The following is a 14,812-nucleotide window of genomic DNA, read 5'->3' as shown; positions in this document are numbered from 1 at the left end:
GTGCGGACATATTTGTAGTTGTGCTTTGCTTTATTTTTCTTGATCTGTTTTGGTAGGCGCCTTGATGCCTTCGGGTTTTAGTAGCTCAATACAAATTGCTTTTCAATTCAATTCAATTCATATGTAACAGATCTGGCTAAAACAAACATGCACAAACCACGGCATTTAAATGACCCCTTATTCGTGTTTTTACCTGCTCGTAAGTGTCCAACAACATCAGCTAGGCTACCTTTTTTCACTTTGGTGATGAAGGCACCAAGTCGTCCTGAGTCTGTCATTTTTCCACCAACAACCTAAAAAAATACACAATCGTGACTTTCCTAGCAAAAAAGCAGAGAAGACATACGAATATATTAAGCATGAACTAACAGTTCTGTGATAGTTTTCCACAACTTTCAGTCAGAGCGAGGACTGTAGACTCATTTATCCCCCCTAGCCAAAATAAAACTTTGTTAATCAAGGAAGAACAATCATTTGTATTATTTATTTGATCACTTTACTTAACATTTTTTTGCATCAGGTAAATTGAAAAAGTGCAAAGTATCAGTGCAATGTACACAAATAGCTTTCAGTTAAATCAGAAATATACAGATATCAGGGCCTATTCATAAACTGCATTTTGTAATCCATGAAGTAGTTCTACAGCAGTACTACTCACGTACTACAAAATGTTATTCACAAACCTATATGTCGAAACCTCCACCTACTCCAAATCTATCTTTTCTGTGTAGAGATCTTCGCCACGTGCACAAAGATCTTTGTATGTGTGTATCATTTTTAAAGTTTCCATCCGACCGCACCAGGAGCTATGTTTAGGGGGCTAGGCCTCAAACAAATTATTATTTTTTTAGTTTTATTTTCATTCAGCTTGACAGAAGATGTCAGGTCATTGGAGAAACATACAGCAAAGTATTTAATCTGGCGGGGCTACCAGTGAAGTCCTGAACTGCCCAGGTATGAGGGAAGACACTATACATTTAAACGGAGGACTTCAGGCTTGTCTCTGTTTATACTATATCCCAAAACTTTAGAGAAGCACTGTATGATTTCTAACATCGTGAGGATGATGGAATCAGCATTTTCAGAAAACAAGAGTGTGTTGTTGGAATACGCTGCTGGACTGCATCAAAACAGAAGCCCTAGATATAAGTGCAAATCATGTAATAGCTGTGAAAGGGGATCGATGGACAAAAATTCAACAACAGAGGAGAAAGAGCACACTCTTGAAATGTGCCCATTTGAAGAGGGAAGACATCCGATATAAAGCCATTTTCACTCCTGGCTTTAGGAGCAGCATAACCAGCCATAACCATTTTTAGGTCAAGGCTGTTGGCAGAGCGCATGCGCTGCTCACTCTGTTAGGCATGCTGTATTAGGGTATGTTGTTAAAGCGTCTCCCACTCTCCGGCCATATTTGTCATTGGCTTTGTGTCATTGTCCTTCCTAAATGGTGGCTTCTGATTCGTAAATGGGCTTGTTAGTCCAGCCTTGGTACCGCCTTGTCTCCATCTGATACGGCCCATAATGACTGGACCTTTTACTTTGCTGGTTACACGGCCTGCTTTCACTAGGGGGTGAGCACTATTCTTGTTATTAGCACTGTTGGGGATAATGGCAGCTGCTTTTTGGGGAATATGCATAATGATCGCGGGGCCCGCTTTAGGGACACCACGATCATTTTCAATTTAAATTTAATTTATTTCTCATGCTGAGCGCGATGTCCACTTCAGGGACACTTCGCTCTGTTTAATGTATTTATTTTTAACTTTCATAGTGATTCGTGGTGCCCGCTTCAAGGACACCACACTCTGTTTATTTATTTATTTACTTTAAAACTGAGCACGGCGCCACTTCAAGAACACCACGCTTGGTTTCTTTAAAGTGAAAAAAAAAAGAGACCAAGCGCAGTGTCCTTGATGCGGTGCTGCGCTCAGTTTTAAAGTTAAACAAACATTTGCAATGCAATAGATCTCGCATTTATGCGAGTTTCAGCTACTGTCATTAACCTTTACAATGCCAATAGTTTAAACTTGAGTAAATGTGAAACCCATTGCATTGTAAATGTTTGTTATAAATTGGGAGTAAAAATCATAATGGTATAGGACAGCTTTTAGAAACGGGCATGTTACCTTATTGAAGAGCTATGGCGTCTGTAGGGGAGGTAACAAGGTTGGCTCTTTCAATTATAAAAAAAGGCGAATGTGTTGTTGCTACCTTTTAAAAAGCCCAAATGAGATCTTTGTACCATCTTAATAATGATTGGTTCCAGGTGTTTTGCCAAGATGTTTGAATAAATGTTAACTTCCATATTAATGAAGGAGTTAGGTCCGTAGTTTTTTGTGTCACTATGGTCCGGGATGGTGAATATTGTTGCTTCCGCAGCTGTAACTTCAACTTAACTTATGAGGGCAAAGTGTTGCAGGACAGCTTTCAGGGGAGAAAAAATTGTGGTCAACATGGTTTTATTGAAGTCGACTGGGAGCCCAGCTGGGCAAGGAGCTTTCCTACTGGTAATTGATTTAATTGCAATTAAAATGTCTTTTTTCATAATAGGTTTGCTGACGGCAGTTCTATCTGTCAAGGTTCGTTGTTACTCACTATGCCGACACTCCCAGGAGCAGAATGATGAGAATTTCCAGATTCCACCACTGATTTTCCCACAGCCACCAACTCTACAAACTAGTGGCCATGCGAACCCCATCGGGGGAAAGGGGAATGGGACTGAGAAGAGACAGCCTGGCTTGCTGGTCTTTTCCACTCTGCTTCTTTCTTCCTGCAGAATGCCCTTTTCTTTCCTTACTCTCTCTCTTCTTAGCATATGTGGATATCACTGTAACAGAAAGCACACCATTACTGAGGAAGGCAATAATAGAGGGAAATAGTACTAATGTTAAAGCAGCAAGATTTCACTACAAATCTATCTTGATTAAAGCCAAGAGGAATTGGAATAATACCTTATGGCAAGATATTTTGGATGCAGGGAAAAAGAATGACATTAGACTATTTTGGTGCCTTGTTACCCATACTAAGTCAGAAAAACCTCATTTACATCAATATAATATTTCCCTGGATAAATGGGTATCTAATTTTACAATGCTTTATGCTTCTGGTGACTCCCAGGTCCCTGATAGCAATAGCTTTCTAAATCCATGGCCTATACTAGGTCCCACTCTTCTTATCATCTTTAGCTTTGGCGAAACAATTAGAGCGATGGATTAGCAGAAATCTGCTAAAGCCCCTGGACCAGATAAAATACCCGGGGACTTACATAAATCTGAACCTTTGATATGGTCCTCCTACTTTAATATGTTATTTAATGCAATTGCTTGCGGGGGAAGGTAGCCAACTCATGGCTTGGAGCTGAAATTATAGCTATACATAAAAAGGGTGATCTGGGGGAGCCATCTAATTATAGGCCTATCAGCCTCATTGATAATGCCCAAAAGATTTTTTCGAAACAAATCCTGATGAGACTTTTGGATTGGGTTGATACACAAGAGATTTTATCTCCCCTCCTGGCAGGTTTTAGACCAAGAATTAGTACAACAAATCACATGTTTAGATTTTTTGTTTTATATTGGAAATATTTTTTACTTCAGAAACACAACAACTTTACGTGGCATTGATTGATCTTAGAGCAGCGTTTGATCTTATACCACGATCGGCCGTTTGGCAAGCCCTGATCAACATGGGTGCTCTGGCCAACCTAGTGCATTTAATAAGTAGATTACATGTGAATAATTTTGCACAGGTCCACTGGGGTCCAAATGCAAAATTGACGGATCATATTCCCATAGAGCGAGGAGTTCGCCAGGGCTATGTGCTAGCACCCACACTATTTTCTCTATATATTAATGATGTTGTGGACACCCTAGAACATTGTAAAAATGACTCTCCAATTTTAAATAACAAAAAGATACCTATTTTACTTTTTGCTGACGATTCCCTCCTCATATCTAAATCTCCGATGGGCCTCCAAATTTTAATTGATCTGTTTTTAAAATTTTAACATTTGAGAGGCTTATAACTGAATATAAACAAAACTAAGTTTATGATTTTTAGAAAGAAGAAAAAAGGAAGTCGTAGTATTCATGCTGGGGGCAAGGCCCTGGGCAGAGTACGTAGTTTTGATTATTTGGGGTCAGACTTAAAGACAATTTAGGGTGGGCAAACCAATTGGAGAAGTCAAAACTAATTATTGAACACAGATCCAATGCCATTTTAAGGTTTTATAATCAAACAAACTCAAGTGCTATTTCCCCTGCTGTGGAAGTTTACCGAGCAACGGCTCAGGGTGCCGCTCTTTATGGGGCAGAGATATGGGGTAATGGTAATTTACAGTTGTTAACCATAGCCGAGAACAGCTTTTTTAGAAGACTATTAGGCTTACCATCCAGTACTCCGTTTATCCCCATATATCTTGATGTTGGAATAAAACGAGATACTCAACGGGCCATTTTGAAAACTTTAATATATTGGATCCGACTATGGTCTACACCAGAACTTTAAGTCTTTGAAGACTCTCTGGTAGAGGTAATGAACTTTCAAGGAGCCAGGGAAATTCCTTGGGTTAAATCTGTTTCTGTATGGTTTACCAAACTCGGTATGCAGAACTTGTGGGATGAGCCCAACTCTATTTTAAAATCTGATATTAAACTACTTTTTTTTTTTCCAAACTCTTTATTAGCAACTGCAAATCATCACAATATACATCAGTACATTTTATCATCAAGCAGTCTTTTCTGTTAACTCCCGCAACTAGTAATTCCAGACCCTCAAAATGTAGCTGTACAAGCTTGTTATCAACAGACCGTGTAATTCACGCAGCATCTTAAGTCTTAAAACATTATACTTCGCGCATCTCCATTACAGTGCCACTGACAGTGCTGTGCATTCAGCTTATATGTGTAACAATATCCCGGGATCTTTTCGGTCTGATCTTTCCCCAACCCCCCTCTCCCTCCACCCCTTTACCGTACGTCTCCTGGTCCATTCAAGTACCTGGTATATCGTCCAGGCCGCAATCATCAGTTTCTCAATTAGTGCAGTCCTGCCCGGCTGCCCAACCTGCACACTACCCGGGCTGGGTTGATATTAAACTACTTAAATATAGGTTTTGTGCTTATATAAATGACCAATCTGTTATGAATATCCACAATGGCCCTGCAACTATTATGTTCTTGGCTCATAAGCACTCTCCACTATTTGAAGAATTTTTTGATTTAATTTTCCAATCTCCAACCAGAACTTTGTATATAAGATTTTGTTATGGAATTTTACCACTGAGAATCCTTACAAGCAAATAGTCGGCAAACCAAGAAACTGAAATCTGCCCAATTTGAGACCTGGCACCTGAAGACGAAAAGCATGTACTGTTTTTTTACAAGGAGTACTTTTACATACACCGTAAATGGCTAGTTCCCATTTGTCGTAGCGTGGCCACAGGCAGTCATCTAGAAGCCTTTAGGATCCTGAAAAGGGATACATCACAAAAAACAGTATTTGCTGTAGGTACATTTTTAGAAGCAATGTGGTAAAGGAGAGCAAAAATCCTAAAGGCTCTGGAATAATGAGGTTCGTTGGTTGATCATTTCAATTATGTATTGCAGTAAATTACATGCATTTTACGCACTATGCATGGTCACTTTTTTGTATATTTTCACAGCCCTTATATGTTATGTGAAAATAGATTTGCTTATGCACATGACGGAAATTGTTGCTGGTTCAAACAAATGACTAGAAAGTGAACCTGATTGTCAGAGTGGTCGATAATTGAGGTAATATATATATATATTTTAGTTTGTTGTACTTTTAATGGGATGCTTTATTGTGTTTTTATAATGTATTTAAACTGTCTGGAGGAAAATGTTAAAATTATGTACAATATTGCTATTATGAATATTTTAATGAACTGATTGAAATGTTTTCGATAATTGTAGTGAGGCTGTATTGGTGTATATAGGACCCAGTATTTTTTCCCCGTGAATTGATTGTCTGTTTGAGCTTGTTTTTTATTTGTTGTTGTACTTTGATGGTTATTTAACTGAATAAAGTTATTCACTCACTTCACTTCACACCATTACTATTCCTCTTCAATTCCCCTCTTCTCTCCCACCAACTCCTTTACTCTCTCTATACCCAGAGTGCCTGTGGCTTTTGCTTCTCTTCTAATCGTCTACGTGAGTTTTTACATCTGTATCCTGTATTACAAACAAAACTTTAGTACTCTTTATCACTGTAGCCTTTCTTTGTCCTTATTTGCACACATTCATTTATTCACCCACACACTGTCTGCCTTGCTTTTTTTCCTTCTGAATTCTTCTTTTAATTACTTCCATAGGTGTTCTTCGGGAGCCAACGCCGTCAACAGGACAACGAAGGAAATCCGGAGCAATCACAAGTCCCAAGAAATCCACAGAATTCACTCCAAAAGCACATTTTTCTAATTTTACGTAAAGCTAGTTTTCCTTCAGACAGCTCAAAACCCTTTTGACCTGTTGTGTTATTCTTCTGATGAGTAAATCAAAATATCTTCGATGTAGACGATAGCGCATTGATCAATGAACTGCTTCAGTACACCATTAATGAAGTATTGGAAGGCTGCAGGGGCATTGCTTAAACCGTAGGGCATGACTTGGTATTCATACAAGGATGTATGACGTTACAACGCAGGCTATTACAACGCCTGCCTTTACAACGCGGTTTTTACATCGCAAACCTTTACAACGCATAGCGCTTAGAGGTGCTGGATAGTGATAAGTTTAATTTCCTATTCCAACTCCAGTCCCCGTGGACACTAGGGAAGGTGTTGGATAGAAAATTAAACGTATTCCCTATCCTCGAGCGCCCCCCAGCGCAATGCGTTGTAATGGTTTGCGCTGTAATGACCGCGTTGTAATGGTAGTGCGTTCTAAAAGTTTTGTTGTAAAGGTTGTTCCACCTCATATAATCCATACGTCGTCCTGAATGCAGTTTTCCATTCGTCTCCACTTCTCACTCGGATTAAATGGTAAGCCACCTAACTTCGTGAAAATTTTGGCATCTTTTAGTTGGTCTAGAAGAAATTAAATCAGGGGGAAAGGAAAACGGTTCTTGGTTGTAATCTTGTTCAAGGCATGATAATATATACGCACTCTCAATTCTCCGTCACGTTTTGGAACGAAAAATAACGGAGATGAAACTGGGGACTGTGATGGTCGTATGAATCCGTTTTCCAAATATTTCTGACTGTAATCCTTTAGATGACGATTCTCAGCTTCGGTAAGTGCATACAGTCGACTACAAGGACGATTGGATCCAGGTTCCAAGTCAATTTTGAAGTCATATGATCGATGCAGGGGCAACTTCTTTGATTCCGATTCACTAACAACTTCAGCAAACTCCTAGTATTCAACCAGTAGGCTCACAGTTTGCACCGCACACACCATCATCCCTCGTTTACATAATAAGGCTGCTGGATTTCCATCTAGTACATCCGCTTTTCACAGAAGCAATGTTCTAAACAATAACCTGGCAAACCCAAGACGATTCCGAACTGAGGGGCATCGCTTACATTGAACTGAATCTCTTCCTTATGACCTTCAACAGAGACAAGCTCCACAACTTCCGTATGACTAGTTATGGGACCGGAAGATACATTTGTTCCATCACCGGCTCTGACGGCCTCGCTTCTCTCTTTAGGTAAAGCCTTCAAACCAAATCTCGAGGCATATTTGAGGTCACAAAAGTTCCCCGTAGCTCCTCAGACCAGCATCATGTCCACTTCTGAAAGAACTTGATTTGGAAACCTTAGGGTCATCGTCAGAATGAGATGTGGAGCAGAACATTATAGTGAAATAGCCACTTGGTGATAAATTGGAGTTGTATCCTTGGTAGCAAACACCAGCCCAACTCATTCTACTGGTGGTGCAGAGAGTTTGCCTTCTTGAAAGTTTTTGGCTTCTTGGGACATTCCTTTACAAGGTGTGTACTGGTTCCACAATAAAGGCATAGATTATTCAGCCAACGCTTTCCTTTCTATTCTTTGGAAAGGGGACCTCTAATTGTTCCAATTTGCATGGGTTCGAAACCATGCTCTCGATCTCCAGATTTAACAACATCTGATCTGACCCAATTAAATGAGGTACACTGGGCCGAAATTAACTCCGTCTTTCACCCCTTCTTTCCGTTTGTCGATAGTCTATCTCTAACACCAGATCAATCAAGTCTGAAACTTCTGTAGGGCGATTTGTGATAAGGCATCCTCCGGCAAATCTGTTTCTACGACAAGTTTGTTGAATTGGGCAAGGTAGGAGACTAGTTCTTGATTCCTTTGCCTCAACTCCAGCAATTCGTTATCCGTAGTCTTTGCGAACTTCCGACGGTCAAAAATGCGCAGAAATTCTTTCTTGAATTCTTTGAAATTATATAAAATTGGTGAATCTTGAGTGACCAAGGGCATAGACCACGAAGCTTCATCTCCATTGAGGTAGGACAAGATGAAGGCTAGTCGAGATTGTGCATCCGGGAAGACAGTGGAGCGGCACATGAAGTACAAAGAGCACTGAGTCAAGAAAATTTTAGCCTTTTGGGGATCCCCACTGAAGCGCTCTGGCGGGGCCAATGGAATTACTGGTGCACAGGAATGAAGAACCTGCGTGGTGGACCCCACACTAGTCGCTGACCTCTGATTGAACACGCTTGTCACCGAAGGAGAGGAGTGGAACCTATTCCCGGACTCTTCGCTCTTCAACTGGGCTGCTATTTCTTTGGTCTCACGTGTAGTGGCCTCCATCTCAAATTTGATTACCTTATTCTCCTTTCTAACTGCCATTAACTCTTGCTGAATTTCCTTAATAACATTTCCAAAATTTTTTTAAACGAACCCTTCAGCCATTCTGCTCGGGTGAGTAATGACGTGGGCACTTCACTCTGTCAAGGTTCATTGTTACTCACTATGCCAACACTCCCAGGAGCAGAATGATGAGATTTTCCAGGTTCCACCACTGGTTTTCCCACAGCTACCAACTCTAAAAACTAGTGGCCGTGCGAACCCCGTCGGGGGCAAGGGGAATGGGACTGAGAAGAGACAGCCTGACTTTCTGGCCTTTTCCACTCTGCTTCCTTCTTCCTGCAGTATGCTCTTTTCTTTAATTACTCTCTCTCTTTCTTCTTAGCATATGTGGATATCACAGTAACAGAAAGCACACCATTACTATTCCTCTTCCTATTCCTCTCCCACCAACTCCTTTACTCTCTCTCTCCCTACCCTGAGTGCCTATGCCTTTTGCTCCTCTTCTATTGTTCTATGTGAGTTTTTACATCTGTGTCCTGTATTACAAACAATACTTTACTACTCTTTATCACTGTAGCCTTTCTTTGCCCTTATTTGCACGCATTCATTTATTAACCCACATACTTTCTGCCTTACTGTTTCTCCTTCTGAATTCTTCTTTTAATTACTTTCATAGGTGTTCTTCTGGAGCCAATGCCGTCAACAGGACAACAAAGTAAATCAGGCACTGTAGTACCGGAAGGTGAGTATTGAGGTTTTCTTTATTTCTTACTCCTATTTATTCTACGGCTGAGAATTTCCCTAAATAAGTCCTAAAAATTCTAACTAACTAACCACAGCACATAAACGCTCTAACCTTCGCCAAGAACTACACTATTTCCTATCTAACTGGATTCCTGACAAGAAGCGACTTCTCCCTGAAATACCGTTGGTGAAGTGCGCGGTTCATTAATCAACCAACACACTTCACAACTGGTCTAGACCTCGCGCCCGTGTCCACGTGCGCAAGACTAGACCGGCAACTGCCACTGTTGTTCTCCCTTTTGGGAGTACAGGGGAAAATGCTTGGTTGCGCGCAACGTTCACCCGCAACCATTTACGAGCGGGTGATCCTTTGAAAACCGGCTCATAAGCAGATACAGAGGAGCATTGAGTGCCTTAGCTCCTTTTCTCTGTACCCTGACACTATCAGACTGAAAGACAGAGTTGAAATGTAATGTATCTCTTGGACATTGAACTTTAGCAGTAAGAGTGCACAGTTTGTATAGTGAAGAACACTTTTTTTTTTAAATAAGTTGGTTATTTCTCTAGTTGTAATTTTAGTGGATCCATCCATGTCTTTGATATCGGGGATTAAATTCTTTTAAATTTTAAGTAAGTTGCTAACACTTTACCTGCTTTATTGAGCTAGAGTAACGTTTTGGTGCATGGACCCACAGATGAGGACCTTTACTAACCACTTTGTTATATTCATATTTCAAGTGTTTACATTTTTTGGAACATAGAGAGCCTTTGGTTGTCTCTGTTGTAGTTCAGTTCTTGTAATTTCAAACTTTAAGCAGCAAAGAAGCATTTAATCTGTTTATTTTTCTAGGCCATCTTGCTGATTGCCATGCCTTTGGTATTACACTTTAAGGTATTCCATAAGGTGATACAGAAAGATACAGAATGTAAATTTCCTTGAATAAATAATTCCAATGCCTTTGTGATAATCTTGACTTCCGAATTATCCTCTTTCAGTTCTGCATTTCAGCACCAAAAATTATTTTTGTTGATGCCATGGGTAATTTGGATGGTTATGAAAAAAGCTGCATGGTCAGAATAAACTATGGGTTCAATCGCAGCATCAGTGACCTATTGCAGAAGGGCGGTATCAACCAATAAGTAGTCTAGGCGTAAGTAGCTGAGAGCACATAGAAAATATGGCACAGAGAAAAATGTGAAGTTGTGTGTGACTATATTAAGGAGCCTCCAAACATCACTGAGCTTGTTGCTTTGACAAATATTTTATACGACCCTACTTGCTTTCGGTGGTTTGAATTTGGAAGATGAGCATCTGTCCAGGATCTGGTCCATGGGGAATTAAAATCGCACCACAGATAATGGAGGCATTTTGAGGAAGGAGCACTCATTTTTAATTTAGTGAGTCCCAAACCTGGTGTTTATCACATTGGGGGCATAAATATTTAAAGAAAAAGTGTGTTTTCTCCTTTTTTAAATCTTGTTAGGAGCTATCTACCCTCATCATCTTGCTCTATGGCGATAACCCAATTCTTTTTTGGCACCACCCCGGAACAAGAGATATCCTCTACCCAACCCGATCTCATAAACCGCACCTCTCTATATATGATTTTTGTTTCCTATAAGAATAGAAAGTAATTTTTTAGCTTACTACACTGTTCACTAATTTTACTTCTTTTCACGGGTGAACCAGCGCCTTTTGAGTTAAAGGATACTACTTTAATAGTAGTTGGTAGAAATGAGGTTTCTGATTGTCAAAGCTATGTACACCCTGTCCTAGTAGAAGCCACAGTGCTCGTCAGGGTAAGAAAGATGCACACTAGTGCTCACCCTCTGGTAGCTAGGCAGAGAGTAGTCAGGATAAACTAAAGAAGTAATGTGTAAAGTATCTGTGAAACACACACACAGTAATACAATGAATACACCATAAAAAGACTGCACACAGGTTTAGAAAAATAGGTTATTATATCATCAACAAAGCAAGACCAAAACGGCAAAGATCCAGTGTATAAAGATTGGGATATTGAATTTTAAAGGAAAGAATACAGCGAAGCAATTAGAAGCAAGTAGCGCTAAAAAAGTTACTTTAGGTCACGCTGGACTGGAGAAAAGTAAAAGTTTTAGCCGACCTTGTGGAAGAACAGGCTGGCACTCACGCAGGGCCTGGTGAGCAAAGTACCTTTCCTGGTCAGAAGCAACAAGATGCATCAATCTTCTCCATGCAGTGTAGGCAATGAGTCAGTTCCAAAGATGGGTGCCTGAGTCGGGAAATGTCAAGTGATGCACCAGATTCTGCCATGCAGTCGAGAGAATGCGCCTATATCACCAAGCTGCCGCGGCGGGGAACGCTGACTTATGCATCGAACTCTGGAGGCAAAGCGATGGTTCTGATGCGATGTGCCGATTTTACTCCTGCAACTGGGTCGATGCGGTGGTTCATTTACACACACAAGAGATGCATTGACATTTGTGTTTAAAGTATCTCAGCCACTTCCAGCAAGCCAGGCACAGGAGCAGGGGTCAAGACTTTGATTTCCCTGAGTCTCAAGCAATAGGAGGCAAGCCAAGAAGCCCTTGGAGATCACTTGAAGTGAAGGCAGAGTCTAGCTCTCCTTCAGCTGAGTCAGAGAGCAGCAGGCAGCAGGGAAACACAAGAGAAAAGCAGGCCTGCCAATACTGCAATCCAAAGATGAGTCCTTTAAGCAGCACAGCAGTCCTTCTGACAGAGGTTCAGTTGAAGATCAAGAAGTGTCTGATTTTAGGGGTCAAAGACCCAATACTTATACTCAAAAGAGACTTTGATGTGGGGTGTGACTTCAAAGCAGCTCATCAAAGTGCACACGTTCCCCTATCAGCCCAGTCCTGTCTGCCAGGCTATCTATGGGGGTCAAATCAACCCATAGTGTGGGGACAGGACACTACCTATTCAAGGGAAGTGTTACCCCCTCCCTTCCATCCTGCCCAGGTAAGGCCATCAGAATGCAGATGCATGTAGATGGGTACTCAGACATACCTATCCTTCCTGTGTTATTGCTGTCTAGTGGGAATGCGAAAAGTGTAGCTGTCACACACCCCAGATGTGTATTGGAGTCAGGCAGTCAGGCAAACAGAGCATTAAGTGTAGAGAAATGTCCACTTTTCTAAAAGTGGGATTTCAAAAACAGTAATGTTAAATCAAACATTAGTAGGTAAAATGTATCAATACCATTCCAAAATATTAAACGTATGAAACATGAAAAAGTAACTACTCTCTGACCAGGAATTACACCTTAAAAGTGTATTAAGGAATACTCAATGCTAACTTATGAGAGCAGTAGACCTCACAGTAGTGAAAAATGAAATAGGCTGTTTGTTACTACCAGGACATGTAAAACATACCAGTACATGTCCTATCTTTTACTTACACAGCACCCTGCCCATAGGGCTACCCAGGACTTACCTTAGGTGTGACTCATATGTAGCAAAAGGGGAGCCAAAGTGTCAGTAAACTGCACACACAGGCACTGTAGTTGCAGGCCTGAGACAGGTCTGAAAGGCTACTTCTGTGCGTGACACAAACAGAGCAGCAACTCACTAGTAGCATTTAACTTACAGGACCTGCGTATATGGTATACCACCTTACACGGGTCGTACAAGTAAATTAAATATGTCAATCACATATACACCAATTACACATATGTTTAGGGAAGAAGTGCATGGACTTTAGCACAGATTAGCATTGTTAAAGTGCTCGGAGTCCTAAGGGCAACTAAAATATTCAGGAAAATGTGTTGGCAAAAAGATTGGGGGAAGACCATCCTAAGGCTGACAGGTCTAACAGTAGTCATGGGAGCAAAGTTAAGATTTGGATTCTAGACCTGGTGTTATGTTGGTGTCTGAAAAACCTGAATGACATCTGTGCCTTCCTGGGCGGGAGAAAAAAACAAATAATGGGGAACTGGGGTATGAAAGTGTGATTGAGAGGGGAAAATAAGAGGCAACAATAAGAAAATGAGACACATTAACTTTACATATCAATGGAGGAGAATAAGCAGTAAAGACCATAATAACAATAAAAAAATAAGAAATCAAAACACCCATAAGTCCACCCCTCCCACACCAGTGCCAGTCTCAGAGAGATGAAGTGAAAGTGATGGTGCCTTGGGGGAACCTAAGCAAGAGAGAGAAAGACCCTTCAATCACCCAAGGACAAAGTAACATGATATCATTAGCAGTGGAAATCCTTCTAAAATACAGTAAGCTAAGACCTGAGACTGGAAACAACAGAGAGTTCTATAAGGCAGCAGATTGTGCAGTCACTTGTTAGAAACAAAAACATCTGAATATAGGAATTGCAGTCATATTAGTTGGTGGAGAAGCTTTTGGCAGATTAGATCTATTGCTAAAGTAACCATACCAGAATAGTATTAAGAGAACCATGAAAATGAATTTGCCTCCTTGTACAAGGTGTTGTACTCGTCGACCTTGGACGAGGCTCCCACAACAGCAGAGCACATATTTTGTTAAATTCTCCAACTTCTCCGCCTCACGGAGGAATCAGCAGATGTGGTGGACCAGGACATTTCTCAGACAGAGATCTTGAAAACCATCAAGGATTTGCCCTCAGGGAAGGCCCCTGGTAACAACGGTGTTCCTATAGAACTTTAACTTTACAAAATGACTGCTCCAATAGTGGCACCACTCCTATGTACAGTATACAAGAGAATGAAAAAAGCAGCCCCGGCTTCTATTCTAAATTCAACGTGGAGACTATCAGACTCCTTTCCAAGCTAGACAGAGATTCTCTGCAGTGTGATAACAAGTCTATTTTGCTGATCAATGCATACATGATAATCTTGGCCAACGTTCTTGCCACTAGACTGCATCACTGCATCCCTGCCTTGACACATAGGTTTCAGGTGGGATTTGTTCCTCGCAGATCATCAACCAATCGCATGCAATTACTCTCCCACATCATCTGGCAAGCAAATAACCAATGAGGGCCCAACGTGGCAATCTGTCTGGATGCAGAAAAGGCATCCAATTGCATCAAATGGGCTTATCCTTTCAGAATGCTACAAAGGGCAGGTTTCAATGATCATTCCCTGCAATTGTTTAAGGCGCTGAACAGCTGTCCAATAGCAGCTATTTCCAGCAGTGGCTTCCTCTCTGACCCGATTCCTATAACTAGAGTGATGCATCAGGAATGCCTTCTCTTGCCTTTACTTTTTCTTTTGGTGTTGAAACACTGGCAATCAAAATCAAAGCCAAAGAGGCAAATAACTGGGATCCACAAGGGAGTCAAATAAGGGAAACAGC

General features: G+C 40.9%; 1 protein-coding gene across 7 annotated transcripts in view; it reads right to left on the bottom strand.

Moving 5' to 3' along the window:
• The window catches only part of RIMS1 (regulating synaptic membrane exocytosis 1), a 2,308,950-nt gene that overhangs the window by 1,319,867 nt on the left and 974,271 nt on the right, over positions 1-14,812 (bottom strand). For all 7 annotated transcript variants that reach the window (XM_078648052.1, XM_078648043.1, XM_078648046.1 and 4 more), the window contains exon 8: positions 194-293. In XM_078648052.1, coding sequence (XP_078504178.1) covers positions 194-293 — 100 coding nt within the window. The remainder of the gene's footprint in view (positions 1-193; positions 294-14,812) is intronic.

Source organism: Lissotriton helveticus, chromosome 6, assembly GCF_964261635.1.
Source record: "Lissotriton helveticus chromosome 6, aLisHel1.1, whole genome shotgun sequence".
Taxonomy (NCBI): Eukaryota; Metazoa; Chordata; class Amphibia; order Caudata; family Salamandridae; genus Lissotriton; species Lissotriton helveticus.
Note: the sequence above shows the minus strand (reverse complement) of the source record. Positions and strands in the feature narration are given on the sequence as shown.